At 59.0% G+C, this 27,951-nt stretch overlaps 3 protein-coding genes and 1 long non-coding RNA gene across 14 annotated transcripts; 1 reads left to right on the top strand and 3 right to left on the bottom strand.

Moving 5' to 3' along the window:
• Positions 1 to 875: 875 nt before the first annotated feature.
• Positions 876 to 8,055, bottom strand: plekhg4 (pleckstrin homology domain containing, family G (with RhoGef domain) member 4). 8 transcript variants are annotated; one of them, XM_068650410.1, is made up of 15 exons: positions 7,854 to 8,055; positions 7,363 to 7,466; positions 7,044 to 7,284; positions 5,205 to 6,519; positions 5,049 to 5,147; positions 4,882 to 4,980; positions 4,523 to 4,804; positions 3,844 to 4,460; positions 3,407 to 3,656; positions 2,957 to 3,046; positions 2,659 to 2,883; positions 2,401 to 2,571; positions 1,529 to 2,309; positions 1,171 to 1,292; positions 876 to 1,100 (listed from the first exon to the last, which is right to left on the bottom strand). In XM_068650410.1, exons 4-15 carry the CDS (start codon positions 6,327 to 6,329, stop codon positions 1,062 to 1,064), a joined length of 3,900 nt encoding a protein of 1,299 aa, XP_068506511.1. In that variant the 5' UTR covers positions 6,330 to 6,519; positions 7,044 to 7,284; positions 7,363 to 7,466; positions 7,854 to 8,055; the 3' UTR covers positions 876 to 1,061. The 8 variants fall into 8 exon arrangements, with proteins under 8 accessions (XP_068506511.1, XP_049574468.1, XP_068506512.1 ...); XM_049718511.2 differs by lacking the exons at positions 7,044 to 7,284; positions 7,363 to 7,466 and having other exon boundaries at positions 1,529 to 1,726; positions 1,913 to 2,029; positions 2,129 to 2,309; positions 7,854 to 8,054; XM_068650411.1 differs by lacking the exon at positions 7,044 to 7,284.
• A 622-nt stretch (positions 8,056 to 8,677) lies between these two features.
• Positions 8,678 to 16,046, bottom strand: slc9a5 (solute carrier family 9 member A5). Of its 2 annotated transcripts, XM_049718522.1 has the most exons (16): positions 15,794 to 16,046; positions 14,894 to 15,196; positions 14,664 to 14,827; positions 13,197 to 13,275; positions 12,926 to 13,103; positions 12,110 to 12,330; positions 11,838 to 12,040; positions 11,566 to 11,655; positions 11,401 to 11,471; positions 11,206 to 11,332; positions 11,046 to 11,137; positions 10,005 to 10,131; positions 9,780 to 9,929; positions 9,660 to 9,711; positions 9,414 to 9,548; positions 8,678 to 9,345 (listed from the first exon to the last, which is right to left on the bottom strand). In XM_049718522.1, the coding sequence occupies exons 1-16, from the start codon at positions 16,044 to 16,046 to the stop codon at positions 8,966 to 8,968; spliced, it is 2,625 nt and encodes an 874-aa protein (XP_049574479.1). In that variant the 3' UTR covers positions 8,678 to 8,965. The 2 variants fall into 2 exon arrangements, with proteins under 2 accessions (XP_049574479.1, XP_049574478.1); XM_049718521.1 differs by having other exon boundaries at positions 11,838 to 12,330.
• Positions 16,047 to 16,506: 460 nt separating this feature from the next.
• fhod1 (formin homology 2 domain containing 1) lies at positions 16,507 to 27,866 on the bottom strand. 3 transcript variants are annotated; one of them, XM_049718501.2, is made up of 25 exons: positions 27,612 to 27,866; positions 25,835 to 25,941; positions 25,470 to 25,534; positions 24,704 to 24,771; positions 24,518 to 24,623; positions 24,358 to 24,452; positions 24,164 to 24,275; positions 23,856 to 24,094; positions 23,419 to 23,750; positions 23,017 to 23,289; positions 22,907 to 22,948; positions 22,782 to 22,802; positions 22,465 to 22,518; positions 21,908 to 22,065; positions 21,570 to 21,835; positions 20,798 to 21,478; positions 20,299 to 20,454; positions 19,736 to 19,918; positions 18,825 to 18,944; positions 18,577 to 18,738; positions 18,290 to 18,480; positions 17,999 to 18,191; positions 17,793 to 17,931; positions 17,454 to 17,630; positions 16,507 to 16,996 (listed from the first exon to the last, which is right to left on the bottom strand). In XM_049718501.2, the coding sequence occupies exons 1-25, from the start codon at positions 27,774 to 27,776 to the stop codon at positions 16,917 to 16,919; spliced, it is 4,185 nt and encodes a 1,394-aa protein (XP_049574458.1). In that variant the 5' UTR covers positions 27,777 to 27,866; the 3' UTR covers positions 16,507 to 16,916. The 3 variants fall into 3 exon arrangements, with proteins under 3 accessions (XP_049574458.1, XP_049574459.1, XP_049574460.1); XM_049718502.2 differs by having other exon boundaries at positions 23,017 to 23,241; XM_049718503.2 differs by lacking the exons at positions 22,465 to 22,518; positions 22,782 to 22,802.
• LOC137840210 (uncharacterized) lies at positions 19,918 to 21,161 on the top strand. The gene is made up of 2 exons (XR_011086713.1): positions 19,918 to 20,150; positions 20,232 to 21,161. It is a non-coding gene; the product is annotated as an uncharacterized lncRNA (long non-coding RNA).
• Positions 27,867 to 27,951: the final 85 nt, after the last annotated feature.

Raw genomic sequence — 27,951 nt, 5'->3', positions numbered from 1 at the left:
ACTTCGAAAGTGGATCCCTTTGTAATCCAAAACTTTGCAGGCTGTCTGATTTCATGTGCTCGATGCGCCGCCATTTGTATGTGTGCGCGGGCAGAGTGCGGCGGTGCGGTGCGGGGCTCGGTCGAGACTGGAACCCGGATGCAATTAGTTTCAGCTGACGACGAGCCGGCTGACCGCCCGAAGGACGGTACTGTCACGTCCGAGAGCGCTGCTGCCACCGCCGCCGCCGCAGTCTGATTGGCGCGGCTCTTCCTTGGCAATCGCAGATGCAATCAACTCATGTGTAGATAGGCTTTTCAAATACAATCTAGCCCAGTGTTTCCCAACCTTTTTTGAACGAATCGTTCACTCACGAGCCAACACTAACAGCAACACACACATAAATTGAGTATGTGCCGATGCCACAACATGACATCTCCAAATTCTCCGATTTGCCACGCATGCACGATTAGCCTTGCGGAAACTGACCTGTGGTTTGGTAATCCTGTTACAATTCGCTCGGTATTTAATGTTGGACAATTTCCCACGGAACATCTCTCACGTGACACCGGTGTGCCGCGGCACACTGGTTGGGAAACACCGATCGAGCCTCCACAAATGTTTTTTTTTTTTTTTTTTTCTTTAACGCTACACAATCATCTCTCTCTCTCTCTCTCTCTCTCTCTCGAGCTAGATATGTAAGTATCTTGCTAATATTAATAATAGTGACAGAAACAGTGATTGAAGCACTTTTGAAACGTACCGACGATTGGATTATATTCTGTATAATGACGCCCTAACGATGACAGACAGTTGCCCACCTCCTGGTTTTATGGGTTTGTTTTTTGCTTTTTTTTCTGGACCTGCATTTGACACACCTGATAAGAACCACGGCATTGTGACTTGTAATGTTTTGAATTTATTTAGACTCCTGTGGGGAGTGAAAAAGTGCCAGCAGATGCCATGAACAGAAGACACAAGAGTGAGCACGGAACGGCGGCGAGTTGCATCGAGTCGCAGCTTTCCCAACATCGGTCGTTGCGGTCGCCAGCCACGGCGACGGCACAAGTCGTCCAAAGCGCTCACACGTCGCTGACCGGGACGACGATGGCCGCCGCCCCCTGAAAAGGAGCTGCCGTTTCAGCCAACGATGTCACTCAAAGGGGGACTGCGTGCACGTGTGCCACTCACGGCTTTGCGGGAGGAGCCTGAGGAGGCGGAGCTCGGGTCCCGCGGTCGGAAGGAGTCGCAGCCGGAGTCAGAGCCGGCGGACCCCGACGGGCAACGGGACGACGAGCCCGAACTTTCAGTGGCTGCCGGGAGAAGGTGAGGGACTTTGTCGGGCGTGCCGTGCCGCGAGAAATCATCACTCCCACTTTTAAATATCCAAACTACAAACTGATTTTGGTATACTTAAATCGCACAGGAGTGTATGTCTTCCGCACCGGAAAAAAAAGTTCACTATCATTCCGCAACACGCCGAATTGCCGTCGATGGAACTCCACTCCAAAATCAAAGGAAGCAAAATGAGTGTGTTTGACCAACGTACCGACGGAAAGCTGGCTGGCGGCGGTGTCGCGCTCCCGCTCGTCTTCGTCGACGCGGGGCGGCGCCACGTCGCCCCACACGTGCAGATCGAGGGAGCCCAGCAGGCCGCTCCACGTGGGCTCGGAGGTCGGCACCGCTCGCCGGAAGGGGGCGCTGCGGTCGGAGGCCGAGACGGCGATGGACGCTCGTGTCCTGACACCTGCGCGGACAAAAATCCCATCAAAGCAGATGGATGGGTGGATGAATGAATGAATGCGCTCTCGGGCTACAAACGGTAACTTTTGAACCTCTGCAACTTTTGATTGGCGCAGTTCCAAAAAAGAGCCGTAATGGGAGCGTGCGTTGCCCAAAACCTTTTGCAGAAAGGGAGCAACGGACGGCGTACCTCGCACCCCGCTCACGTGGTGAACGGCCCGGTCGCTGATGGCGGCGGCGCTGGGCCGAATGTCCAAATAAGGCTTGTTGCCCACCCCCATGGACAGCATCTCCTTCAGACGCGCCTCTGCGCACACGGCCGGCCCGGCCGGCTGACTCACACTGGAGATTGCGCCGCAGCCGCAGCCGCAGCCGCAGCCACAGCCACAGCCACAGCCACACCCACCTTTGTTCATGGCGGCCTGCGCCCAGAGGATAGCGGCCAGCTCACGCGTCCAGGCGTCTTTAACTTGGGCGCAGGCGGCCCGCAGGGTCAGGGTCTGGGTCTTGGACGTCCTCCTTCGGAACCAAATCTCAAAGCAGAGGCCGTCGTCTCCCCTCGACTCGGTCAGGCCCAAGTCCGAAGTCTGTCGCGCGGCGGGAAGGGAGACACAAGGAGTCTGACTATGGCGACGTTCTCGCTGAGGTCCCGCCCACCCGCCAGCCGTCTTTGCTCACCTTGAAGGAGCGCTTGTAGTCAAAGACGTCCAGGCCGCCGTCCACCTTCTTGGCTTTGCTGAGGAGGAGCAGCTGGTCAAAGAGGAAGACCCGTCTGTCGCACTTCTTCCTTCCGCTCCAGACGGTGAAGCGGTCCTGGCGCAGCAGCCGCCCCTGCTCCTTCAGGTCCACCTGCGGCGGCGGGTTGGGGCGGGGATAGGCTTAGGGCTTTTTCAGGCCCGTTAGCAGCGGCCACCGAGGCCAGGCGGATGGACGCACGTCGCAATGTCGGATGGCGTCCATGGCGAGGAGGTCGTTGCCGTGGCGCAGCTGGAACTTGACGCCGGCGGCGGCTGCCCGCAGCGCGCTCAGCTCCTCCTCTGGGCCCGGGCCCGCTTCCTCGATGAGGTCATCCAGCAGCAGCGCGTACTTGCTCATGCGCTGAACCGGCTTCAGCAGGTACGAGCACAAGTCCATCTTGTCGCCCAGCTCGCGCTGCTTCCTCTGCGCACACGCAACGTGTGGAGTGAGCGAGGTGAGGTGAAAGGTCATACGACGGGGGGGGGATTGGCTTTACCTTGAAGAAGGCGAGGCCGTGACTGGCCAGCAGCGCGTCGGACTTGGGCTTGTTTTTACTGTACAGGGCGTACAGACTCAACTGCTCCTGCTACACACACACACACATGCGCGCGCACGCGCGCGCGCGTTAGAAGGCAGGGTATGATGTCACACGTGCGCACGTACCGTGCCGTGCAATCGCCCAGACGTTTTCACGTGCGCGTGGTTGAGTTACCAGTGACAGTGGCTTGGCACGTTACCGTGGGAACAACTGACATCGGTTCCACTCGTCCTTGTGTGTGTGCGTGTGTGTTGTGTGTGTGTGTCTGTGCTGCCACGACAACAGCCTGGTGACGTCGTCCTGGACGGGCCCCTGACCTCCACTCAAATGTTACCAAGACGACAAGCGTCTGCCGTCGGGTTGACCTGAACATTAGCTAGGTGCGCGGCGAGTGCGAGCGTGTCCTACGTGTCTCATGAAGCAGTGCGCCGCTCGCAGCGGATGTTTCCTGCAGGCCTCCAGTTCTTTCAGGAAGAAGCGAGCGTGGAAGTCCAGAATCTTCTCCAGGTTGCCGAAGAGCACCGAGCGTTTGCCGCGCAGCTCCTGCGGGAGGTCGGCGCGCTCCATCTCGGGAAAATAGTGACGGATGACGTAACGCAGCGAGCGCACGTACTGGCGCTCCGTGGTCACCATTTCCTCCAGGATGTGACGCAGCCTCCTGGGCGGACAGACCCGGACGCTTTCAGTTTGTGGGCCAGCTCTTACCGCCGTCGACTTCATCCATTTCCGCGCTGACCGACATCTGAGATAACGACGCCGAATGGGTTTGACTCACCTTACCGGAGGGGCAACCTTCACCTGGAATTAAAAAAACATTTCCTTGAGTTACCGTGGCAACAACCCACCTTCCGTCTCCCCGGACTTCCGTGGCCGGATTCTCAGTTCCTGGCACCCCGGAGCCGCGCCCCGCCCAGGCGGGGCGGAGGGTGCGGTCCACCGCCTCGGTGCTGTTGACCTCCAAACCTCGGATGAACACGCCCGTGTTTCCCCGGCGCCCCACCGGGGCGCTGTTGAGGCGCGCCGCCGGGGGGCCAGAGCGGACCGCGGCGGCAAAGGCGGGCCAGTCTAAGCTCTGAGCTTTACCGAGCAGACGTGGGAAAGAGGAGGGGGCGGAGCCGACCGACCATCGGCGGCGGGCCCCGCCGGGGTCGCCGCCAAACAGCCGGCGGAGTAGGGGCATGCGCCTAGGTCCGCCCGAGGGGGGGCCGTCAGCTGCGGGGCTCGGTCCCGCGTCGCCGCGCGGCGTGTCCGTGAAGGAGGGGCTTGAGCGGGAGCTCCGCCACTGCCGCCTCAACGGCGCAGTCTTCTCGTCGAACGTGGCGCGGGCCTCGTGACACGAGGGGCCGGCAAAGCTCAGCTGCTGCGTGCCGCGCACGTCCCACTGCTTCTGGCAGAGCGACTCCTCGGGCCGGTCTGGACAGGTGAGCCGCACCTGGCCCTCCCCGTCCATCCATGAGCTCACCTGCCAGAAAAAACACAAGCGTAAGAGTTGCAGAGGCGAGAGCGCTCAAGTGGGCCGGCCACCTGTCCAAAGGCGCGGGCGGCGCAGCACAAATCCCGCAGGAGCTGCTGGAGCTGTCGCGTTCTGTGGTTGTTCAAGGCCACCAGGCGGTGGAGCAGCTCGTCCGTCCGCTCATACAGGCGGGAAACGGCGGCCACGGCTGCCGCGCGGCGCCGCTCCCCTCGCTGCTCCCGTCGCAGCAGCGACAGCCAGGCTCCGCCCTCCCGCTGCAGGCGCGCCAATGGGCCGTCTCCGAGGACCCCGCGCATCAACTCCCGGTAGATGGCCAGCTGGCGCTCGGCATCCTGGGTGTCGCGCGCGCCCGCATATGTTGTATGTCTGTCCCTTTGTGTGTGCGTGACATGTTTGTTTCTCTGGGAACCTGCTGCGTGTCAGGCAGGTGCGTGTCCTCCATCACGTCAATGTTCTTCTGCAGCAGCTTGACCACATCCTCACACAGGGCGCTCAGCTGCTCCACTCTCTGGCAGACACGAGTCGGCGTGAGGTCGGGCGGCCGGCGCCAGGTCGGCGCTCCCGCCTGGTACTCACGGAGCGGAAGGCCGACCAGCTGTCGTGATTGGAGCCCAAGTGGCACGGGAGCTGCCGGACATCCACGTGCTGAGAAAGGCCCCGGAGCGAGGTCGGCACCTGCATACGCACAAATCAGTCTCCCGGCAACCTGTCAAGCCACGCGTGCGTCTTCACCTGTGCCGCCGGGTCCGCACGCAGACGCGAGTCTGAATCCGCGTCCATCAGCAGGCTCGGCTCGGTGTCCGGGTGCTTGCTTTGGCAAGGAGGGTCCTTTGGGCGCTCAAAGCCTTTGGGACGCCTCTCGCCATGGGCACCTTCTGCCAGCTTTTCAGCGCCACCGTCGTGCGCCACACCCTCTTTGCAACGACAGTCTTGCGTCCGAAAAGACTCTTCAAAGGGAGAATCCTCAGCGGGACCTCCTTGGCCGACAGCAGGTCCGCCTTGGCCGACAGCAGGTCCGTCTTGGGCGTCAGCAGGTCCACCTTGGGCGTCAGCAGGTCCACCTTGGGCGTCAGCAGGTCCGCCTTGGGCATCAGCAGGACCGCCTTGGCCGACAGCAGGTCCGCCGTGGGCGTCGGCAGGACCGTCTTGGCCGACAGCGGGTCGGCCGTGGGCGTCAGCGGGACCGCCTTGGCCGTCAGCAGGTCCACCTTGGGCGTCAGCAGGTCCGCCTTGGGCATCAGCAGGACCGTCTTGGCCGACAGCGGGTCGGCCGTGAGCGTCAGCGGGACCGCCTCGGCCTTCCTCCGGTTGCCCCGGTTCTGAAAGCGAGTCCTGAGAGTCGACTTGTTCCGGGAGCTTTTCAGAACAGGCGTCTGGTGTGGCCATTGGCTGCGTGTTTTGTTCCCAGCAGGCTCCAGTGGGCGTGTGTGTCAGTGTTGGGGGCCGCTGTCCTTTGCTGGGCTGTTTGTGGCCTCCGTCGTCATCTTCCATTTGGATTGCAGGCTCAGCTTTGAAGGCCCCTCCTCCTTCGACGCCTGCTTCTCCCTCATCACGTCCTCCCCGCGCGCCTCCTTTGTGGTCACGTGGTCCTCGGTCTCCCCGCGCGCCGTCGCTTACTTCCTCGTTCTGCCCTTCCCGGGCTGCTTTGACCTCCTTAAGGTTCTCGTCACCTCGTTCCCAGGACACTTTGCCCTCTTTTCGGTTCTGGTCTCTTTGCTCCCCCTCAACTTCTTCGCTTCTCCTTTCCTCATCTGGCCTCGGGCCGTCCCGTGCTTCCGTGCTGCATCCTGCTCGGTTCCGTGTGCCGACAGACCAGGTCAAGGATCCCCTCTGCGGGGAGAACCTGGGCAGCGCCATGTCCACGTAACCGCCTTCAGACTTCCCCAGGTGGCCAGCCCTCGATGGCTCCGCTTGGATCCGGACCGCAGCATCCGCTATCGAAGGGGAGAGGGGGGAGGGGGGGGGGTGTCCTCAAGCCAAACCTTCCCGGAGCTTCTCACGCGGGAGCAGAGGCCGGCTCAGTTCGGCCCGCCCCGGCTCGGTCGCACTGCCCGACAAGACAGAGATGAGGACAAACGTCAGCCGTGCTCGAAGGAAGATGCGAGCAGAAACCGCTTGCGCACAGTCCTCCCTCCGCGAAGAACGGCATAAAAGGGCTCGGTTTGCGCGTCGCTACGGAATGGGATCTGGCAAAAAAAAATATCAGGGCGATTGTCTACATGACACACTTGAGAGCGGGCAATCCGCGCAGCCGCGCCAATCCATCTAGCGCAACGCGGCGGCAACGGCTAAAGTTAGCACGGAGAGCGACAGCTGCACGAGAGCTAGTGAATCATCCGCTCCGGCGGCCGCTACGACTCATGCGGAGCGACTTGCCGCCGTTACGGTCTCGCCCGCGACTTTGCCACAAACCGAGCCAGCGGGCCGGGCCGGGCCGTCCCTCAGGTTTTGCCGGTTTGCGTCAATCGTCGGTCCGCAGCATCCTTTGCGCCGCTCGGAAAAACCTGTTCCGTCTCCCTTCGGAGACTTGACGCCCGTGATCGTGGCGAGTTCTCTTCTGCTCCTACCTACCGTACAAGGGCTTCTGTTCCTTTGAAGCGTCAACTTTCAGGAGCTCCTTTTGAGAGCTGGGCCTGTGCGGGAAGTGTGAGACGGGCACGTGGCCGCAAACTGTCACGTCCACCGCGCAAAAGCAGCTTTCGTGACTGCAACAAGTCTTCCATTGTGGACGCAATGTTCCCGAAGAAAAGCACGGAGGAGCATGTTGAGTGCGAGAAAGCAGCCAGATACGCGTAGACACACACGCGCGCACCTTGAGCAACAAACACAAGCAAAGTCACATGCGCGCGCACAGACAAAAAGAACAAGGACGTCGACGGAAGCTACTCACAGTCCAACACAGACAAGAGGAATGTGGAGAAGCATGTTGAGCGTTGGTTGGAGGACACCCAAAGAGTCCGTTCAAGTCGGTCCCTGTTTTCTTAGCTTTACGCTCTGCCGGCGAGGTATCCGCGTAACACACACACACACACACGCGCACACACACACACACACACACACACACACACACACACACACACACACACACACACACACACACACACACACACACACACACACACACACACACACACACAAAAACATGGACAAGCAGTCACTTGCACAAGCACGCCCCACGCGCGCGTGTGCTGACGACGCTTTCCGTAACATGCCCACTACATTGTGTGGTCGGTCTTCAAGTCACAAGTCAAAGTCGGGAAGTTTGGAAAGGGAAAAAGGCAAGCCGCAACATTCCCAAGAAGTTCACCTGCGCAGCGCAGCGCGCGCTCGCACGCCCGTGCGTGACAGAGACGACGACGATCGTAGGCGCAATACACTTACCCTTTAACAGGGCCAACAACGCGGGACGGTCCTGCCGACACACACGCGCGCGCGCGCGCGCGCACACACACACACAAGCCGCTTGGCAAAAGCTCACGCACGCTGCGCTTGGCCCCTTTTCTCTCACGCTCGCACGCAGACAGACTGACAGACAGGCAGACAGACAGGCAGGCGGAAGGACGGGCACACCCACTCGCACGCGCGCACACTCGCAGTACGTCACATTGTTGGGCAAGCGGATGAGACTTCCACAAAAGTCGGACTACCCAGTGGCCCGTTTTCACAAGCACGGAGCCGGCCGACCGGCCGGCCGGCCGGCATGTTCCCCCAGCTATGTTGCCTATCTGCATTGATGAGCTCGACCCGGTCTCTGGATCAAGAAAGGATCACTTTCGGACACACTGACTGACAGACGTCGTTTTGCATCAGTCTTCCACCTCGAAGGAAAATAATTTGCTTGTCCTTTTTAAAAGCGCAAGCGAATCGACGCGGGTTGGATTTGAGCTGATCCGGCTAATCCCGCTTTGTGAAACAGAACCCAGAATGTTAAGAAGGATTTGCTGGCGTTTCGTCCTCGTGCCAGCCTTTGACCGCTAGAGGGCGCCTTTGGACCCGGGCAGATAGTGGCAACATGTTTTTGTTTTGTATCGTTTAGTTTGGTCCGGTCGGAGCATCTCCCACTTTTCCCACTCTCTTGCTAAGTTAGCTTTGGCTGCGCTACGTGAAATCCCCTTTAGTCGCATAGATGGAAAAGAATTTGAGCCTGAACCAGGGTAGAACACCAAAGCATCGCTGTCCAACAAATCTGAAAAATAATTCAAACGTTTAGTGTCATACGCATCATTTTACTGTTTAGTTCTGTTCCCCCAAAAAAATAAAATACATTGGAGAAGATCATTGCATGTGCCAGTGAAAAAAAATAAAACGTGCACGCAGAGTTGCCGAGCTACTTTGTTGTTGTTTGGCCAAATGAAGCGCTTTGCCCCCGCCTCTCCTCACGACATCTCCAGGGACCGGTGGCCCTTTCTGGGGAGCGTCGCTGCTTTTTTTTATTTTGCAGGCCTACAGTGATTGACAACAATTGTCTCCTGGAGGCTGAAGCGTCAGCACGCTTAGAGCTGGGTGGGGCCTCGGGCACAGGGGTCCTCGCTGCCGGGGGGCGGGGGGGCCGTCACCAGGCTCCTCAGGTACACGCGGGGGGGCGGCGGCTTTAGCGCCGCTTTTAGAGACGGCACGAGCGGCCTGGTCTCGTCCTCCTCCTCGTCCTCCTCCGGGGGCGGCGAGACAGGGCCGCCCGGCGGCGTGTATGAGATGGGGCGGGGGGCCCGTCCGCCCTCGTGTCTCGGCAACGAGACGCTCTCCAGCGACGAGATGCTTTGGTTCCACGCCTGCTGGAGGTCCACCGGGATCACCTTGGTGGCCTCCAGGGACACGCAGGGCGGCGGCCACAACACGCCCACGCCTTTCCATGGGAGATGAGCGTCGGCCGCCACTGAGGACACACGTACGTAGTACATGGGGTCCGTTGCCAGCCAGATCTGCGCGCCACCACACGTGTACCTGAGTGAGGACGTCGTTTGGGAGTTTCCGCTTTCACGGCGACGAAAGTGATACCGACGTCTTCCTCCTTCTCAGGGTCGGAACGCTCGCCTTGATCCTCGTCCTCGTCGGAGCCCAGAGGAACCCCCACGGGGTCTGAGACACACACACACACACACACACACACACACACGACAGCGCTCTGGCCGACTCCGCCTCCCAGCTCAAAGGAATTTTCTGACCGCCCGTGTCCTTTTTGGGCCTCACCTTTGCCCCGCTGCCCGCCGCTCCTTCCGGCTTTGTCCTCGGAACCTCGGCGCTGCGGGATCAGCCGGCGTCATTCATTGATCGAGCCGTCGACGGCGCTCGCCCCGGGCCGAGCCTGACCTTCTTGGCGTTTCGCTCCTTCTTGTGCCGCTTGGGTCGCCCCGACTTGACGGTCTCCATGCGGCTCTTCATGTTCCTCTGGAAAACCTCGCGGTCTTGACGCTCCTTGGCGCCCGCCGAAATGAAGTGACGGCTGTAGTGCGACTGGTACTGCGCAGGCAGGCGCAGGTGTCAGGCGCCTTGCGTCAGGTGTCGGTCGGGCGGGCCCGGCGGGCGTGGCCTTACCCGTCTCCTGGGTTTGTAGAGGTTTTCTGCCAGGAAATGATGAGTCTCCATGTCCTCCTCCACTTTGCCACCAGGAATGTTATGGATGACCTGAAGGTCCAGACACACGCCACTGCCGTTCTCACGCCTGGAAAAATGCACGCGAGCCGTCACAGATTTGGTGGGCAGGCTGAGCGGTGGCACGCTGTGGGAAGGAAGAAAGTTCTGCACGCCATGAGCCTAATTTCCAACACAGTTACTTTCAGTCGCTACTTTTCGGAATTTTTTCCAGTTTAGCTCTTTTGTTTCTCTCGGTTAACTCCAAAAGCCTACCGAAACACAGGCTGGATTGGATTTCCATTGTTGCTTCTCTCCTCTCCAGCTATAAAATGTGGTGGAAACAATGAATGCGCATGCGCAGAGCGTTCGCAGGTGGCACAAGAAAAACAATTGCACTCCTCGTATTGTTACAAGACATGACTTCCTTTTCAAACATCGCTAAAGCTAAAGTCAACGTCACGTCACGTTGACAACGTGATATTCCCGTGCTATGGGCAAATTAGCGTCTCTTCGTTCACACACAAACAGACGTCGTGGACCAAACGCCAGTCAGACAGACAGACAGACAGACAGACAGGCAGACAAGTTCTCCCAATCGCAAATCCCTCCCTCCACACGCGCCGTCTCGCCTCCAAGAAACGAGTCTCGTGTTGTTTTCCATCGCCGATATTGGGTGGCGTGTCAAGAAAGTTTCGGACTCATTTATTTTCTCATTGTCCTGTCAAACGTTGAAAGGACTTTTCCTTTGCCATGGTTGTCCAGCTCTTGTGCAAACACACACACGCACGCAGAAACACGCTTACGCTCTCACGCGCAACCACTCGCATTGAGACGGGCTCGTCCTCAAACACTCGCATTGAGACGGGCACGCTCTCGCGCACTCGCATTGAGACGGGCACGCCCTCACGCACTCGCATTGAGCGCACTCGCATTGAGACGGGCACGCCCTCACGCCCTCACTCGCTCGCCCGCTCGCAAACACGGTAAGGCGGCGTGGCTCACAGGTAGTTGGTGACGTTGGCGGCGTCCGGGAAGGAAGCCCCGCTGGTCATGGAGGGCAGCGAGAGTCTGGCCGAGGTCAGAACGTTTCCGCCCTGCGCGCATGCACCAAAGTCAGGGCGAGGTCTGGCGCGCGCGTGCGCGCGCCGAAGCTCCCGCTCACCTGGTCGATGAGGCTGATGGCGTCTCGGATGTTGATCTTCTGGTACGCCTCCCACAGCTCGCTCTTCCTGTACACCGACTTCCTCAGCAGAAGCTTGCTCAGGTGATTCTTGTCGAACTGCTCCCACCTGTCCATGACACGGTGGCGGCGCGATGACGTCATTGCGCCGACACCTCGCGCCGCCTTCTTCCTCACTTGTCGCGCCAGTGGTGGTAGCCCTGAAGTCCCGCGATGTCCTCAACCGCCGTCAGGATGTGATCGAACGCCTGAGCGCGACAGCCAGACGGCATTGTTTTGCACGATTCGTAGGTTATTTTTGCCAAACCTCAATAAAGGCACGCAAGCATGCGCCACGCTCACCCTCTCGTGTATCTCCTCGTTGATGGTGGGCTTCCTGCTGGTGGAGCGAGGAACTTTCAGCCACTTGACCAGTGGCTTGATGGTCAAACCCTATGACACACACACACATGGTGAGGAGCAGGGCGCTTGCGAGCGTGCGGCGCAAGCGAACCGCCTGCTCGCTGTCCAGCTAACAAAGCCGACCGAGAGCGACGCGTCGGACTCGTCGTACGTTTCCGTGCCGATCCGAGCAATTTTGTTAGCGCGTCGGCTTTCGCCGTGTAGCGCCGTACCTGGAACATGACGGTGAAGAAGACGACCACGATGGTGGTGGCCACAAAGTAGTCTTTGGCCTTGACACGTTTGTCGTCCAGCAGGACCACCAGAGCGAAAGCCACCGCCCCCCGCAGTCCACCGTACGACATCACCACTTGGTCCATCTTCTCCAAGGGCACCAGACGGAAGCGGTTCAGGACCCAGGTCTGAGCCACCACACCTGAGCAGGAAGGCAGGAAGTCACCCTTCTCCGACAGGGACTCAGGGCTCGGCCGGGGAGGAGGCTGACCGGCAGCTCGGAAGATGAAGATGAAGACGAGGGTGCAGGCCACCAGGCCCGTGTCCCAGGCCCACTTGGACTTGTCCACGGCGGAGATGCCGAGGAAGATGAAGATGAGGGTCTCGGCGATGCTGGCCAGGGTTTTCATGGTGTACTTGACCGTGGTCCGAGACTTCTGCGAGATGTTGGCCTCCACGTACTTGTTGGCGCCGATGCCGCAGAACGTCATTCTGGACGAGACAGACGGCGGCCCAAACGTCACGTGGAGCGAGGTGAGGCGACGCTTGCGTCTGGAACTACTTTAGCCGTCGTTAGCGGCCGTTAGCGCGGTCAGTCGACGACGTGGAGCGAGGTGACGCGACGCTTGCTTCTGCAACTACTTCAGCCGTCGTTAGCGCGTCAGAGCGGTCGTGACGAGCCATTCTTAGCAGGCGTTCGCTGTCACCAGCGGGTGTCGCCGGCGGGTGTCACTTGCTGTGCGTCGTCAGTGGTTTTTAAGTGTCATTAGTGGGCAACTCAAAGTGTTATTGACTGCAGTTAGCCCCTGCCTGCTGCCAGCCACTAGCACTCTGCACTAGTCACTTGCGGTCACTCCTTAGTCATCCCTAAGTGTCATGAACCGCAGCTTGTGGATGCTAGCAGTCACCAGCATTCTTCAGCGTCATTAGAAATGAACAAACAGCATTATTTTGGGAGGTGATCCGCTTTTTTGAAAAGGAACATTTGCACTTCAACTGTAACCATTAGCAGCAGCAGCAGCAGCAGCAGCAGCACGTGTCGAAAATTGGCCAGTTTGGGCACCCGCCGGTAAGGGCCATGACTTACGACAAGATGGAGGACAGCGAGAAGAGTTCAGCGGTGAGGTACGCCAGGTAGACCATCAGGAAGACGAAGAGCGGCTCGATAATTCGAACCCTTTTGGTGAAGCGTGTGAGGAAGCTCAGGAGGACGGCAAAGACCAGACCCACCAAGGTGCCGCCCACGCTGACCACCAGGAAAGAGGCTACCAATGACGCGACACAACGGGTGAGCGCTCGGTGACGCTGCTCGATGACGCTGCTCGATGATTGTTCAGGTTAACGGCGTCCCCCCTCACCGATTCCTTTGAAGTAATCGGCCGTCTGCACGTTCTCCACGCCGACTTCCACAAAGGAAATGTAAACTTTGTACAACACCTGAAAGGCAAGAGATCGTTAGCTCACCCATCTAGCTAATCGCTAGCAACAAGTAGATCAGAACTCGGCCTTATAAGATACTGAACAAACACAAAGTAACGCACGACGCAACAAATAGGCGCAAATAAATGTCGTAAGAAATGACCATAGCCACGGGATCCAAACACGCAACACGTGAGCCACAAACGACTTGCTTTTGGCTAGCGACACATCGCTCGTACGAATGATGGTCCCGCATTTGCAAATCGCAAAGTGCTTTCCGAATGTGGCCGAGGGAGATTGATAGGCGTGGCGTGGCGTCGGTTCTCGGCGTAAGCCACAGCGGTGGGTCAATCTGGTCCACTCGTTGGTGGGATTAGCTCATATTCGGAGTTCTGATGAGGATTAGTGACGGGCGGCTAATCTGCTCAAAAGTGTAATCGTTATAACGCCCCCCCAGCACCAATAAAGTGTCGAGTGGCGCCGAAATCCAGGACGGTGTCCCTGGATTGGCGCACACGGGCAAAGAGGTCTGATCCATCTCCAGCCGGACTAGCGGACTAGAGGTCCGTCTTCTCAGCGGACACGGAAAGGACATTAGAGCGAGCGAGCGAGCGAGCGGGCGGGCGGGCGGCCGGTTTCCTCTGAGAGATGCGAGCGGATACCTCCGCAATGAGGCCAACGTGTCTCGCTGGGGAGAAATTGCGCAAACGTCTCGGCGAGCAGCGCCGCCGCTGTCGGGTTAGCGACTCCAGCGAGGCTCCGGAGCAGTTGAAATGCAATTACGGCCGACGTTCTGTCCAGTTCTGCGTGCCGGGAACTAATCAGTATGTCGGCTCCGGACGGACGTTGAGATCAACAAAGCGTCCATCAGAACTTGGCGGTCGGGATGGCCGCATCTACATTCCTGGCCCTCATCCATGGTCACCGGCATTTAAGGCCGACGACGAAAAGGTCACGTTGCTACGGAATCAGTGCCCTCCACGGGGGGGCACCCCCGAGCTCGGGGACCCAGCGCACGCTGACTTGGCAGCAGACCAACCGGCGCTCGTGCGATGGCAACGGCCGGGCCGGGAGCGTCTCAGCTTGACGGGAGGGCCCTCGGCGGCGCCTCGGCAGCGCTTCTGCGGTCATGGCCAGGCTACATCAATGAAGTGACAATCGCCCAAGACGGGAATGTCCCAGTCAGCACCTCGGCAATAGCCTCCGACCGGGGCGAGGCGAGTGGAAAACATCTTTCTCGTTTTCACAGGTGATCAGCTCTTCTCAGGGGGCCAGAAAGGTCCGCCTTCTCAGGCGGCCAGAGAGGTCCGTCTCTCCGTCCCTCGGTCCCGGCAGCCCAAAAGGGGTTTCAGGAATCGACTTTGTACCTCGCAACCGTGAGAGCGTCTGTGTGTGCGTATCATCACCACAGTGACGGCGTCGTTGAGCAGCGACTCCCCAAAGACGATGATGAAGAGCGTGTCGTTGACGTGAACTTCCTCAAAGACGGCCAACACGGCCACCGGGTCCACGGCCGAGATCAAGGCACCGAACAGCAGGAAGTCCATCATGCCCGCCTGCACGCGCTCGTCTGAGAACAAAATACGTGCACGGAATTAAGAGATGAGCGCAGGGGGGGGAGTCACGGCTGACCGACCGATGAGTCCCATCAGCTTGGCGGCGTGGAGTCCGAATCCTGTGCAGAAAGCGTTCCACAGCGTTCCCGCCACGGCGTAGGTGAGGATGGCGCCCAGGTTGTCGAAGAAGAGGCGGGCGGGCATGAAGTAGCCGGCGTCGCCCACGATGGTGGGCAGCAGGAAGAGGAAGAAGAGGGCGGGCTCCAGCTGGTACGGCTGCCTCTCGCTGGCCAGCAGGACCAGGCCGCCCAGCGCCAGACCCAGAAGGATCAGCAGACAGCTCTCCGGAACCACCGTAGTGAAACGCTGCGACAGGTGGAACACTGACGCACATGCACGGCGTCATGGTCGGTGCTATTTTGGCACCGCGCGGGACGGACGGCTAGCCCGGGAGTTCCTCGCAGTCGTTTTCATCGTCATTTGATGGCTAGAGGCGAAGACTCGTTTTGAGCGCACAAAGTGAGCGGGCGAGCGAGCGAGCGAGCGAGCGAGCGAGCTGAATATTTGGAGAGAGAGAGAGAACCGCGACATCGATATGGAAATGGAATCAGTCGCATATTTGGAATACATCGGCTTATTCTTTGGACAACATCTTCATTGTAGTCGCGCAACACTGTCAAAGTTGTGTGTGTGTGTGTGTGTGTGTGTGTGTGCGCGCGCGCGCGCGCCCTCGAAGTGCGCGCGTGACGTCTTGACTGACACGGATGATAGGAGTTGCTCACTCCCTGCCATGCATACTTTTTTGTTTTAGGTCGAGTTTGAGCCCAGATGCGACGTCACGCGTCAATGCGGCGAATTTCAGGATTTTCAGGAGAGGTGTGGCAAGAAAGACGACAATCACCCCAACCAACTTGACTTGAGCAGGACCATGTTACCTATCATGATCAATTGTGGCGGCGTGGTGCGCGCATCCTACTCACGGATCTTGGCCACGCTGGCCACCAGGAGCCACACGGCGATGACGTATGGGGTCTGCACGTAGGTCCACTCCCACTGGACCACCCGGTATCCGCCGCCGTGGCTCTGAACGTCCTCGAAGGCAGCGGGAGACGAGCCGGGGATCCCGTCGGCGGCTCCTGCAGCCGCCAGCGGCAGCAGCGGCAGAAGCGGCAGCAGCGGCAGCAGCGGCAGAAGCGACAGAAGCGACGCGGTGACTCGAGTGCGTGCAGGCATGTTGCCGCCGAGTCCGGGCGGCCGTCTCCGCACCGCTTATAAACACCAGGGAGCGAGCAGCGGAGGGGGCGGGGTCGCCCGCTGCAGAGTCACGTGACTCCGCCCGCCCGACCTCAAAGTGACCACCTCCGAGGAGCCCTCGGTCGGTGACTGCATGACTGATCGTCACTCTTGACCTTCTTGAGCCGCGCCAGCGCTCCTTCTGGCCTGATCCTCAGCTTCTTTGCCCGTTTACGCGTTCAATTATGCGGAGTTTCCAAAAGTCGTCCAGCAGCCCTGATGAAGATGAAGAAATGAAAACTATCGTAGATGCACGCGCACACAAGCGCATTTGCAGACGTGGACACACAGACCATGCAAACAGTTACACAAGATACACATTCACTCTTTTGTTGTGCACGTCGGAAACGGGCAAACACTTTTTTACGCGCGTCAAGTGCGCATTCATTATTCACACATATGCGTATTCCAAAGTCATTTATTCTATTTGCATCGTCACCCAGTAAACAATGTGCGACAAACTTTCAGGTAAGTTAAAATGATTAAAAACTTGCTGAAATAAATAAAGTCCTTAAAAAGTCAAACTGTGAGCAAGCGTGCAAAAAAACCCATACAAGTGAAGTGGTTAATGCTGAAGCGTACACGCACGTGGCTGTGGAGCGGCAGCTAAGTGATGATTTAGTGGGCGGGGCCGAGGTGAGGGGGGGGGGGAGTAAAATGTTTAGGGACAGCAGAGTAAAAAAAAAAAAAAAAAAAGTCATTTTCAAACTTCCATTTGTTACGGTGCTTTGTCAAAAGACGTCAAGTGGAGAAAGTGTTGCTTTTGCCGTTTGAGGGAAAAGTCCAAACGGAGTGGAACGCGCTCCGACGTCAGACGTCCTCGCCTCGCCTGTCGAGTCCCAAAGCCTGGATCATGTCGGTGCTCACGCCGCTCTTCAGAGTCCTCCTCACTGCGAGCACACACACGTCTCACGTGGTGAACGTTTTGGCATGCTAACGTGCACCAGACTTGAACAAAAGCCTAACTGGCTGTGGTGCTGGGCCCCCCCACACGCACACTTTGGTACCCGATACCACTACAAAGGCGAAAGGCAAGCTCCCTTATCTGCCTGCGCATCGACGCGACACGTCGTGCCCTGCCTGCGTTTGTGGCCAAACGAAGGCCAAGACGAGAAAGCCGCTCGCTCAAACGAGAGCGTGACGATCGCTATCGGCTAAGCTCCGATTAGCGTCGGCCGCGTTGTGGCCACAACACTGAAGGGAGACCAAAAAGACCCACCCGCACGCAATAACCTTGACGGCAGAAGCCCAAAAGCCCTTGACAGCTCAGGCGCCGCCGTCACGCACGCACGTTTGCCGGGTCATGGTCTTGAAATTCCGGACGGAGCCAGCTTTTTCTGTACTTACTGGACTTCCTGTTGAGTCGGGACCGCTTTCGGGTTTTAGGAACGGACGTCCTGGCCGAGGTGTTGTGGGTGACCGACTTGACCAGACGCTCCATGATGTCGTCCGCGGCATCGTCGTCGTTTTCCTGAGCCGACGCATACGACGACTCACAGGGCAGGCTCGGGCGGCCCGTCGAACCTGCCAATTCAAATCAAACGGCACTGGAGCGGATGCGTTTGCAACTCGAGGCGAAATGGCGTGAATTTAGGCAGAAGCCCTGAATGGCGGCAGCGCCATCAAGCAGCTTTCATTTGCTTGTAGCTTTGCGCTCGCTCGCTCGGACATTTGCCAGCTTCTCACCGCGGGCGGTCCGCGAGCGTCTCGGCACCGGCCGCTCTTCGATCAGCATCTGAGTCATGTTGCGGTGCTCCGCCTCCCGCTCGGGCTCCGTCTCCAGCGCCGCGGTGACGGGAGGCACCGCCCCCGAGAACTTCTCCGTCTGCGACGGGGACAACGATAGAGGCGCGCGCTGCTAACTCGCGGGCGCGTTTTGCCGCACCGGCTACCTCCGTGATCATCATCCCTCGGGTTTTGGTCCTCTCTCGGTGTTTGTCGCGCTTGCGCTTGAGCGCTAGCGCCCTCTCTCGTGTGGTGCGATACTCCAGCGCAAACTCGCTGATGGTGCGGCAGAAAGAGGTGACCTTGGTGTCGCGCACCGACGCCGCCGGCTGACCCAGGAAAAGCAGGAAGGAATGGAACCTGGCAAACCAGTTAGCGATGAGCTCCGTCGCGAGGCTAACGTTAGCTTGCAGAGCCAGAGCGTGCCCCCCACCGCCCCCACACACACACAGGCTCACCTGTTGATTACTCTCCGGTGGACCACCTTGAGGATAACGATCCGCTGCGTGCAGTCCTTCAGGAAGTCGGCCATCTTGTTTTTCAAAGCGCTTTTGGTCTCGTGCTTGGAAACCAACTTCAGGTTTTCCCAGGACGCTTTGCAGCGTCTCTCCAGCTGGACCAGATTCTCCGCCAGGAGCTCAAAGTCCACCTGAGGCCGCGCGATACGACAACACGGCACGAGATGGGAGAACGCGAGGTCGGCCAAAAAGACGAGAAAGGAGGCAAAGGAGTCGGGCGGGGGCACCTTGGCCGAGCGCGTGACGGCGGGGATCTCGGAGTAGACGTCGGTGGATTGCGGCTCGCTTTCCGTGATCAGGTTGCAAATGTGATGGAGCAAAGACTGCCTGTGGACTGTGTCTTTCACCTCCGTCACCTTCTCCAGGTAGGCCAGCTCGAAACCCGCAGCCTGCAGGTGGGGGCCGGGAAAGGGGGTCACGGGTCAGGAGGCGGCGCGGGCAATGCCGGCCGGCGAGCGAGCGAGCGAGCGCTGACGTGGGAACTGTTGAGGAAGTTGCCGATGGCGAGCAGCGTGGCCAGGATCCTCCTGAAGGTCTGATTGGTGGCCAGCTGCTCCATGGCCAGCTTGAGGTCAAAGAGGGGCTCGGCAATCTCCTGCCGCACACAAGGAACGCTTCCTTTTACAATCCGGCGGCTCTGGCAACGGAAGACGACAAAAGAGGCAACGCGGCACGGCACGGCACGGCACGGCACGGCGCGGCACGGCGCGGCGCGGCGCAGCGCAGCGCAGGAGAGCAAGCGGCTCCCAAACTTTTGGAGCCAGCCGTGTTTGCTCGCCTCTTGTACTCCACTACTCCAGTTGGGCCGGCCGGGTGCACCTGAGCGCACCCGAGCGCACTTCAAGGAATCATTCGCCGGCCCAAGAGCAGCCTTACTGATGCCCGGTTGGTTCTGATTTGCAAGCAAGCGCCACCTTTGGACACGCACTACAAAGCCGTGGCGTAGCGTCAAGTGACTTGTGCTAGATATAGCGGAAGGAAGGGTCGAATTTTCGAAGGACCTGCGCTGGAGCTCGCGCGCCGCTATGGACGGAGCGACAGTGCCACCTAGCGGCGCTTGGCAGCTACTGAACAACAGCGTTTTCAGCCTGCCTGGCTCTCCGTGATATCGTTTTGGACGCTGATTTGTCAAAAATGCCCTTTTTTGCTCTTCCAATCTATTTCTAATTTGGAGTGGCCATCACGTTACAAAAAAATAAATAAAAAATTGTAGTCACTTGGATCACGTCGGCGACCCGAGCCTCATTCGCGAGCGCATGTTCAGACGTGCGCCGGCACCGATCGCCAACTTGAGCTTTGTCACCTGAGGCGTTCAGCCCCGCCCTTGCTGCAAATGCTCGCTGTGTGTTCCACTTGAGAACTTTTGCCAGGTGTGCGTGCGTTTACCTTCTCCAGAGCCTCGTAGTTGAGCTTGAAGGACCAGAGCTGCAGGCGGGGGGTCAAGGAGCCGATGGAGGCCAGGCCGGCGAGGAAGCGCTCGGCCGGTCCCAGCGGAACGTCCGGATTGGCCAGCTGGGCCTCCTGGATCTTCTGCTTCTCCTCTTCTGTGGGTGTCATGGTCAGGATCTTCTGCTCCACACAAAACAGCCGTCAAACAGCCACTTCACGTTGACCAAACTGTGAGACAAGCAGCCGTAATGGCGCCCCCATTTAGCTGCTGCTGCTGCTGCTGTCAAATTGGGGCGTGCTTTTGATTGGTGCCCGATGCTGACGTTTTTGGTTTTTTTACTCTGTGCAGTGCAGAACCCGTTTGAAACATAAGGAGCGATTCAAGTCCAAACAGGTCGAGGCTTTGGCTCGGGTTTGTTTTGAAACACTTTGCATGTGACGCAAGGCCCTCCGAGTCAGAGCTTCACGTTTGCTTCAATTCATTCTGCTTCAGTTGCTCGACCGGCGTCTGGTTTCACGTCTGGGATGGGACGGGACGAGACGGAAGAGACGGCACGCACCTCGATGCCCTCCTTGCTGATGGCAAACTCGTCAAAGTTGAGGATGGCGGCCTTGATGACGTGAACGGCGGGCAGCACCGTCATGCCGATGTTGATGGCGTTGCTCCTCTTGGGGTCCAGGACCAAGATCTCAGACTTCCTGGTCTCTGCCACTTTCTACACATAAATGATAAAAGGAGATTGGATGGATTTTGACGGACACAAAAAGGGCCCTGACGTTTGCGCCACGTCGGGCGTGGGCGGCGCCGTCTCTCGGTCGGAATGAATGTTGACGCACGGCATGGCACGGCATGGCACGGCGGGCGGGCACGGCGGGCGGGCGGGCGGGCGGGCAGGCAGGCAGGCAGGCAGGCAGGCAGGCAGGCAGGCAGGCAGGCAGGCAGGCAGGCAGGCAGGCAGGCAGGCAGGAAGGAAGGAAGGAAGGAAGGAAGGAAGGAAGGAAGGAAGGAAGGAAGGAAGGAAGGAAGGAAAGTTGCGCTTGAACTTAATGCAATCGTACCTTGGCAATGGGCGTCTCCTTGACTTTGGACTCAAACAGGTGCTCGAGCCGCCCGGTGTCAACTTGAACCTTGTCCAGAGATGCCCACACCGTGCCCCGGCCAAAGCGACACTTGGCGGGCGCTTCCGTCTGCTTCAGTTCGCGCCAGAACAACTTCACCGTCTTCTTTTTCTTCTTCCCCAAAGGTGATGGCACTTCCGATGGGGGCAGCGGCGGAGGAGGAGCCATCGCCCCAGGGAGGGGCGGCGGTGGAGGAGGAGCCATTCCTCCAGGGAGGGGCGGCGGAGGAGGAGGAGCTAAACCCACAGGGAGGGGTGGTGGAGGAGGAGGAGCCAGCCCCCCAGGGAGGGGCGGTGGAGGAGGAGGAGCCAGCCCCCCAGGGAGGGGCGGCGGGGGAGGAGAAGCCAGCTCGCCAGGGAGGGGCGGCGGAGGAGGAGGCGCAGCACCTTTAAGGGAGGAAGAGGCGGAGTCGGCGGTGTCCACGTCCAGAACGTCGACATCCTCCTCGTCCAGGAGGTCGGAAAAGTCCAAGTCCTTGATGCGGAGGCTGGCGCCGCTTGGTCGAAGGTGGTCCCACGCATTCCCGGGAGCGCCGGGACCCAGCGGAGTCATTTGGGTGTTCTCCAGACGCTGGGAGGGGCTCTCCGCATCCACGCTGCTCTGCTGACGCACGTAATGCTTCTGAACACATACACGGAGGCACACATGCAGTTACCACCAGGGGGCGCCATTACAGCTACAAAGACAGACTGGACACACTGTTCCCTCTGACCTGTTGCTCTTGCGCCAGTCTGGCCCGTGCCACCTGGGCAGAGCCTTCTAGCCCTTGCAGCTCCGCCTTGCGGGAAGCGCCACTCTCGTCGGGAAGGGCTGACTCCAGCGAGCACGCTTGTAGGCTGGACAGGCGCTCCAGCACCCGGCCCCCTCCAGGCGGGTCTTCCGCGTCGGGGGGCGGCGGCGCGGAGGCCTTGGAGAAGAGCATGTCCAGAAGGAACTTCCTGTCATCAGACAGTGCGCCGACTGGCCGCCGGACTCCGCCTGAACGCACATCACGTGACACACGCTCAATTTCCCGACTGCCCGCCCACCTGCATCGACATCAACACCTACCGTCAGCGGGAAGAGTCGCACGACCGGCCTCGTCCTCATTTGCCGCAGGTCCCGGTGCCGTGACCTCGTCGGCCGAGGGCAGCTCGGAGCGGCTCAGGGTTTGACTCCGCCTCTTCTTCTCCCACTGGGTGGCGGCCAAACTGCGCAGGAAGTTGCCTCTGTGAGGGGGCGGAGTCAACGATTAAAGAAAAGGGTGTGGTCACGACCAGGCCACCGGCCTCTGTAACCCTGTAACTGCAAAATCAAACTGTTTTATGGTGAAAGGCAAGAGCAAATGAGGAAGGGAGGGAGGGAGGGAGGCAGGGAGGCAGGGAGGCAGGGAGGGGTCGAGCGGAAAACACCTCCTTTGCTTGATTTCAAGTCACTTTGTTATCCACAAAGCGGCGGGCGGCAATTAAACATCATCCGACCGTTGCTTCACGCCTCAACGCAGCCGTCACCGCTAAGCTGACAAACGCATACACGCAGCAGATGTGCACACTCAGGCCACCACACACACGTTGCGGTCCCAACAGCAGCTCCCTCTCAACATGCACGGCTTCGGCCGCTGGACTTACTCAAACCTCCTCAGAATGGGCTTGTTGTCCGCATTCATGTCATGCTCATCTGGGCTGCAGAGATACGCGCGCGCGCGCGCGCGCGCGCGCACGCACACACACACACACACACACACAAAGGTCTTGGCGTGGGATTATGATGCGTGGCGTGGCGTGGCCACGTCATCAGAGTCATACGTAAACTTTGTGCCCACTCGACAAAAAACGGCCCCGGCTTCGACACTTATAACACAAGAGCCACACCAGACGATGAGGTCACGCAAGGCAGAAGTAAAAGGTGAACGACGCGATCGGAGGAGGCGGCGGCGACGACTCACCAGTGGAAAACGTCGTCCTCGCTGTGTGAGGACAAAAAGTATTCAAACAACGTGACAGGAAACGAGAGAGTTCAACTGTTACGTTGCCTTGAGCATGGAGCTTGATGTGGATCTCAGATACTCACTTGAAAGATGTCTTGCTGCCACTCGGATGATCCGACGGCGACCTGCGTGCGTACGACGCCCGTGTTAGCAGCTCATCTTGGATTGTGGTTGCGCATGCGCGCATGCAAACCTGCGGGAAGCGGAAGGGTCCTCAGAGGCGCCCTCAGAGGCGCCCTCAGAGGCGCCCTCAGAGGCGCCCTCAGAGGCGCCCTCAGAGGCGCCCTCAGAGGCGCCCTCAGAGGCGCCCTCAGAGGCGCCCTCAGAGGCGCCCTCAGAGGCGCCGGGCGCGTCCTCAGAGGCGCCGGGTGCGTCCCGGGGTCGGCCGCCGCCGGCCTTGGAGAAGATCCTGGACTTCCTGCTCGGACCCAAAGAGGACATGCGGTGGCTGAGGACAGAGCGACTCCTGCCGGCCAGCGATGCGACGTGGTGCGCGGGAAAGACGAGAAGGGAGGGGATCCACCCGTGGTTACGAGACCCAAGAGGAAAAAAAAAAAAAAGACAACTGTGCACGTTTTGCGGGCGCGTCACTTACGATATCTTTGCGTCGTCGCAAGGGCGGAGGGGGGGCGGGGTCGAGGCGGGAGGAGAGAGGGGCGACAGAGTCGGAGAGCCCCGCAGCGATCCCGAAGGGCTGGAGGCGGCGCTGGAGGCGGCGCTGCCCGGGTCTGAGCCGGCGGAAAGGCGGGGGCTGCCTACGGAGGCGGGCGACGAGCCGGCCGAGGACGCCGCGGGCTCGGCCGCATTCTGATCGGACCAGCGCCGACCCCTGCGGCCTTCCTGCTCGCCGGCGGCCATCTTACGGCGCTCCTTTCGCAGGTGAGGGGACAGCTCGCAGACGTCGGCGTCCTCGTTCCGCAAGGCGGTCTGCGCACCGAGCTCATTGCCATCAGCAAACACGGTGAGCGCTTCAAGCCAAAAGCAACCAAAGCGGGCCAGGCCGAGCGGTCGAGACGGGGCGGGGCCACCCACCTCGTAGATAGCAAACTGCGCCCTGAGGGCGGGCTCGGTGGCGGCGTTGCCGAGGTTCCTGTTGACCACGTCCTCCATCTTGAGACTTTCCAGGCAGTCGGTGACGTCGTAAAAGGAATCCTGGTCGGGGAGCGCCGCCAGGGTCTTGTTGACCAAGGTCATGGCAAACACTAGGAGCTCAGAGTCGCAGCTCGTCTTCTCGTGGAGGATGTCCATCACGTAGGACCACGGCTTCACGCCTGCCACACGCACGCCCAGGCTTCACTTTCATTTCCGCGAGCGCTGCACTGGCCATCCGGCGTATGTACCTCTGCGCGCGTCCACGGCATCGACGGCGTGGATGAGCGTCGGGCCGTTGGCCTCGTTGTACTCCACAAAGACGATGAGGAGCTTCAGAGACGTTTTGACCAGCAGACGGGACTGAAGGAAGGCACACAGAGGGCACGGTCGCGAGCTGCCTCGTCTGCCCGACCGCGTTGCGCCCGCCCATCACGTGACCCACCTGGCTTCCCGTCAAGGTGTACAGCCACTCCAGCGTCTCGCCGTGCTGGATGACGCCGTTCATGCCATCCACAAACAACATGATCTGACTCAGCGCTGAAAGCACACACAAGGCTTGGCGTTAGCTGGCACGCAAACGCACGCATCCCGCCGGTGGCAACCTCTGAGGATGTAGTTCTGGTAGTTGTGGTCGGCCTCGGCTCCCACTTTGACCAAACACGTCAAACCCTCGGACGCCACGAACTCCGGCACCAGGTCCTTGTCGTCCTGTGTCGGGCGGGCGAGCGAGCGAGCGTGAGGTCACGCCGCGTGTGTGCTCACGGTTGCGGCGGCGGCGGCAGCCTGACCTGGAAGAGCTGCTTGAGCGAGAAGAGCGAGCGGCGCAGCTCCGGACCGTGACTGTTATACAACTTCTCTGCAAGACAACGCCAGTCAACGGGCAGCCACATCCAGCCCGCCTCATCCACTTTTCCCATCAAATGAACACAATTAGCATGAGCAATTTCCTCAATTGCGGCTCCACCGTCACGTAGGACGCATGGCTGACTCAGAATAACTCGTGAAGCAATTTGGGAGGGAGGGAGGGAGGGAGGGAGGGAGGGAGGATTTTCCAGTCAGCCGTGGCGTCCGTTTACAAGAAGGCCACGTTTACGCCAGCAAGTGACGCGCACCAAAAGGAGTCACCAAAAGTCCAACAGCAAACGCAAAGCAAGCTCAAGTCGAGCACCAACGTACCCTTCTCCCTCACATGACTGACAGACAGACACGCACGCACACACTTGCAGTGTCGTTAGTTGTGCGGAGACAGGAAGTGGTCCCGATAAAGTTAGCCTGGTATTTCCTGTTAGTGGCAAAAAGGGAAGAAAGAAGGAGCGGAACTAAGTCAGCAGAAAAAAAGCGCTCGAGTGGAGTCGAAGCCGTGGAAAAGAAGCGCAGGAGAGGACGGGCGTCTGCTCGCGCTCCGGTTCGACGGCAGCGGGCCGACCGACCGACTAGGGACGTTGCCGCAAAGAAGGAAAAAGCCCACGCAAAGCAAGCGGCGCCGGAAAGCTGCAGGTCAAACTTCCATCAAAGTTGCGTCACCCAGGCCAGCGGAACAATGGCGACCGTTACCCAGGATGGCGTGGACCCGCACGGCCAAATGTGTGCGCAGAGTCAAGATGGGCTTCTTCCCCTTCCTGCAAATACACACACACACACACACACGCGCACCATATGGCATGTGCGTGTTGATCCGAGGGCAGCTCACGTTCCAAAAATGTGCTGTGACGCCGGCCGGGATGAGGGCATGGAAATGTGGAAACTTGGAACGTTGCGAATGTGCAAAGGGGGGCCGGGCCGGGCCAGGCTAGCTGGCTGGCTGGCTGGCTGGCTGGAAGACGCTAAAGATCCACCGCATTTCGTCACCCGTTTCCGCTCACGCCGAGCCCAAACGCACACGCGGCGGCCGATCGCGGCTCTCCACGACGGCTTCTTACGCCACGTCCTGGTAGAAGCTTTCCAGCTCATCGCGTTGCTCCGCCAGGGACGAGTCCAAATCCAAGTAGTTCCCCTGAGAATACACCTGCAGCGCACACTCCTCCAGCTGACACACACACACGCACACACGCACACATTAAAGACGCAAAGGTTGTAGCACGCTCAGCATAGCAAGCAGCAACTACATCCAAACACAACACAATGCTACTTGCAGGTCATTTCAAGAAGCACACCTGTGCTCGCACACCTGCTAGCTGGAGCTTGGGGCGCGCGCGCGCGCGCACACACACACACACACACACACACACGCACGCGCACACACAGACATATGCACTTGTACATCCAAAACACACAAGTGTGACGACACTCGGCCAGAAAAATGGAACCTGGAGCCAACGAGGCAAAAACGCCGGCGTTGCTTGAGGAGCAAATTTTGGCCGCCTCCTCACTAACTTTGCCAGCGTTTGGCTGGCAGGATCCTCCTTCCCTCCCATAGCGTAGCGTGCAGCGCGACCCGACCGGTCCATCCTCATTCTTGGAGGAGCTCAATCAGCCTTTGGCAATAAAAGGCCCGGCGGCATGGCGACGTTTCCGCGCACGACGATGGCCGAGGACGGCTTCCCGTCGCCACGGTGACAGGAAACGACGCTCTTATCGACACATGCGCATGCTCTTTCCAAGTCTCCGCCCCTTTCCTTCTCCACGCCACAGGATGGACCGGATGCTCTAAAGACAATATTGCTCCATACAGTACACAAAGCCAATACACACAAACACACTTGACGTGAGGAAGAAGGTTCAGGTCTCCTCTTAAGTTTTTAAACGATTGAAAAATGCAAGAGAAAGGAGCGAGCGGCCATGGTTGGCTAAGACCGCCGCCGTGCACGACGGGCAGCAAATGAAGGGAGCCAAAAGGCAAAGCCTTGACCCAACGTGCCCCCAACACCCCCAAAAGGGTGGCGCACTATATTTGGCACTCGGAAGGAGTTCCCTCGTTCCGTCTGGCCATTCGGACAGCCGAGCGCCTCACGGCTTTCCTCCGCGCCGCAACAAAACGGCCAAAGGCCTTGATGGGCCACTCTGTAACGGTGGACGTTTGGACACGGAGAGCCTCTTTTGGGAGAACAAGAGTGACTCTCAGAGAGAGACAGAAAGAGACAGAGAAACAGACAGACAGAGAAACAGACAGACAGAGAAACAGACAGACACAGAGACAGACAGACACAGAGACAGACAGACACACAGAGACAGACAGACACACAGAGAGAGAGAGACAGAGAGAGAGAGAGACAGAGAGAGAGAGAGACAGAGAGACAGAGAGACAGAGAGAGAGAGAGAGAGAGAGAGAGAGAGAGAGAGAGAGAGAGAGAGATGCTTCTATGTGCGAGAGAGCGCAAATCAAAGTTATTTTTCCCTTTTGAATGAACGTGAATAGTTTTTGTCTTCAGAATTTCCTTCTCGCGTTTATGAAAAGACACGAGAAGAAACGAGACTCCATTGAAAAAAGCGCAAGTTTAACGAGTAACGAGAGCGCATTTGGACAGCTTGAAAATGTCCACTTGCTCTGTCTTTAGACACGAAAAGAGGTGGCGAGTGGATTTCAAAGTGCAGCCGAATTGCTCAGCGTTGGACCTTTTGTCGGAAAAGGGGCCGGACGCACCCGCGGCAGACGTCTGCGAAGAGGTTCGCTCCAAACGACGCCATTTGTCAGCGGACTTGGGCGAAGTCTGACGTCGCTACCTGCTCGCTCGCCCGTTCGTTCCCACACTGACTCACCTTGAGGGGCGCGTCCAGCAGCTTGTGTACAACCGGAACGAGTTGAGTGAGCGGCACGTTCTCGTCCACGTCCAGCGAGGGAGGCCGCCGAGGTTCCGGAAAGTTGGTACAGATGAAAGGATCCTGGTCCTGTAGGAACTGAACTCGGCAAGTAATCGCAGACATGCTCGACGAGCCGGCCGTTGGAGCGTCGACATCCAAAAGTGACGCCGCGCCTTTTAAATGAGCGTAACACAAGCCACCCGTAGTCAGCGCAACAACTTCCGCTCTGGCCCTTCAAAGTCATTCAAAGCCGCGCCTACTCCAACCAAACCAAAATAGTTTGCTGAGCTTAACGAGA

The sequence above is a fragment of the Syngnathus scovelli genome, chromosome 4, assembly GCF_024217435.2.
Source record: "Syngnathus scovelli strain Florida chromosome 4, RoL_Ssco_1.2, whole genome shotgun sequence".
Lineage (NCBI taxonomy): Eukaryota > Metazoa > Chordata > Actinopteri > Syngnathiformes > Syngnathidae > Syngnathus > Syngnathus scovelli.
Note: the sequence above shows the minus strand (reverse complement) of the source record. Positions and strands in the feature narration are given on the sequence as shown.

What these genes read in the sequence shown, in the direction of transcription:
- plekhg4 (XM_068650410.1), bottom strand. Translation starts at nt 6,329, where the DNA reads ATGGCGCTGCCCAGGTTCTCCCCGCAGAGGGGATCCTTGACCTGGTCT. An exon ending in GCTGGTCGGCCTTCCGCTCC is followed by an intron (nt 4,981 to 5,048) that starts GTGAGTACCAGG and finishes CGTGTCTGCCAG; the next exon opens with AGAGTGGAGCAGCTGAGCGC. An exon ending in ACTACAAGCGCTCCTTCAAG is followed by an intron (nt 2,310 to 2,400) that starts GTGAGCAAAGAC and finishes GCCGCGCGACAG; the next exon opens with ACTTCGGACTTGGGCCTGAC.
- slc9a5 (XM_049718521.1), bottom strand. Translation starts at nt 16,046, where the DNA reads ATGCCTGCACGCACTCGAGTCACCGCGTCGCTTCTGTCGCTTCTGCCG. An exon ending in CCATCAGCCTCATCGACCAG is followed by an intron (nt 11,138 to 11,205) that starts GTGAGCGGGAGC and finishes GCATGCGCGCAG; the next exon opens with GGCGGAAACGTTCTGACCTC. An exon ending in CAAACGACGTCCTCACTCAG is followed by an intron (nt 9,346 to 9,413) that starts GTACACGTGTGG and finishes GTGTGTCCTCAG; the next exon opens with TGGCGGCCGACGCTCATCTC.
- fhod1 (XM_049718501.2), bottom strand. Translation starts at nt 27,776, where the DNA reads ATGTCTGCGATTACTTGCCGAGTTCAGTTCCTACAGGACCAGGATCCT. An exon ending in CGCTCAAGCAGCTCTTCCAG is followed by an intron (nt 24,624 to 24,703) that starts GTCAGGCTGCCG and finishes CGCCCGACACAG; the next exon opens with GACGACAAGGACCTGGTGCC. An exon ending in AGGAGACGCCCATTGCCAAG is followed by an intron (nt 20,455 to 20,797) that starts GTACGATTGCAT and finishes ATTTATGTGTAG; the next exon opens with AAAGTGGCAGAGACCAGGAA.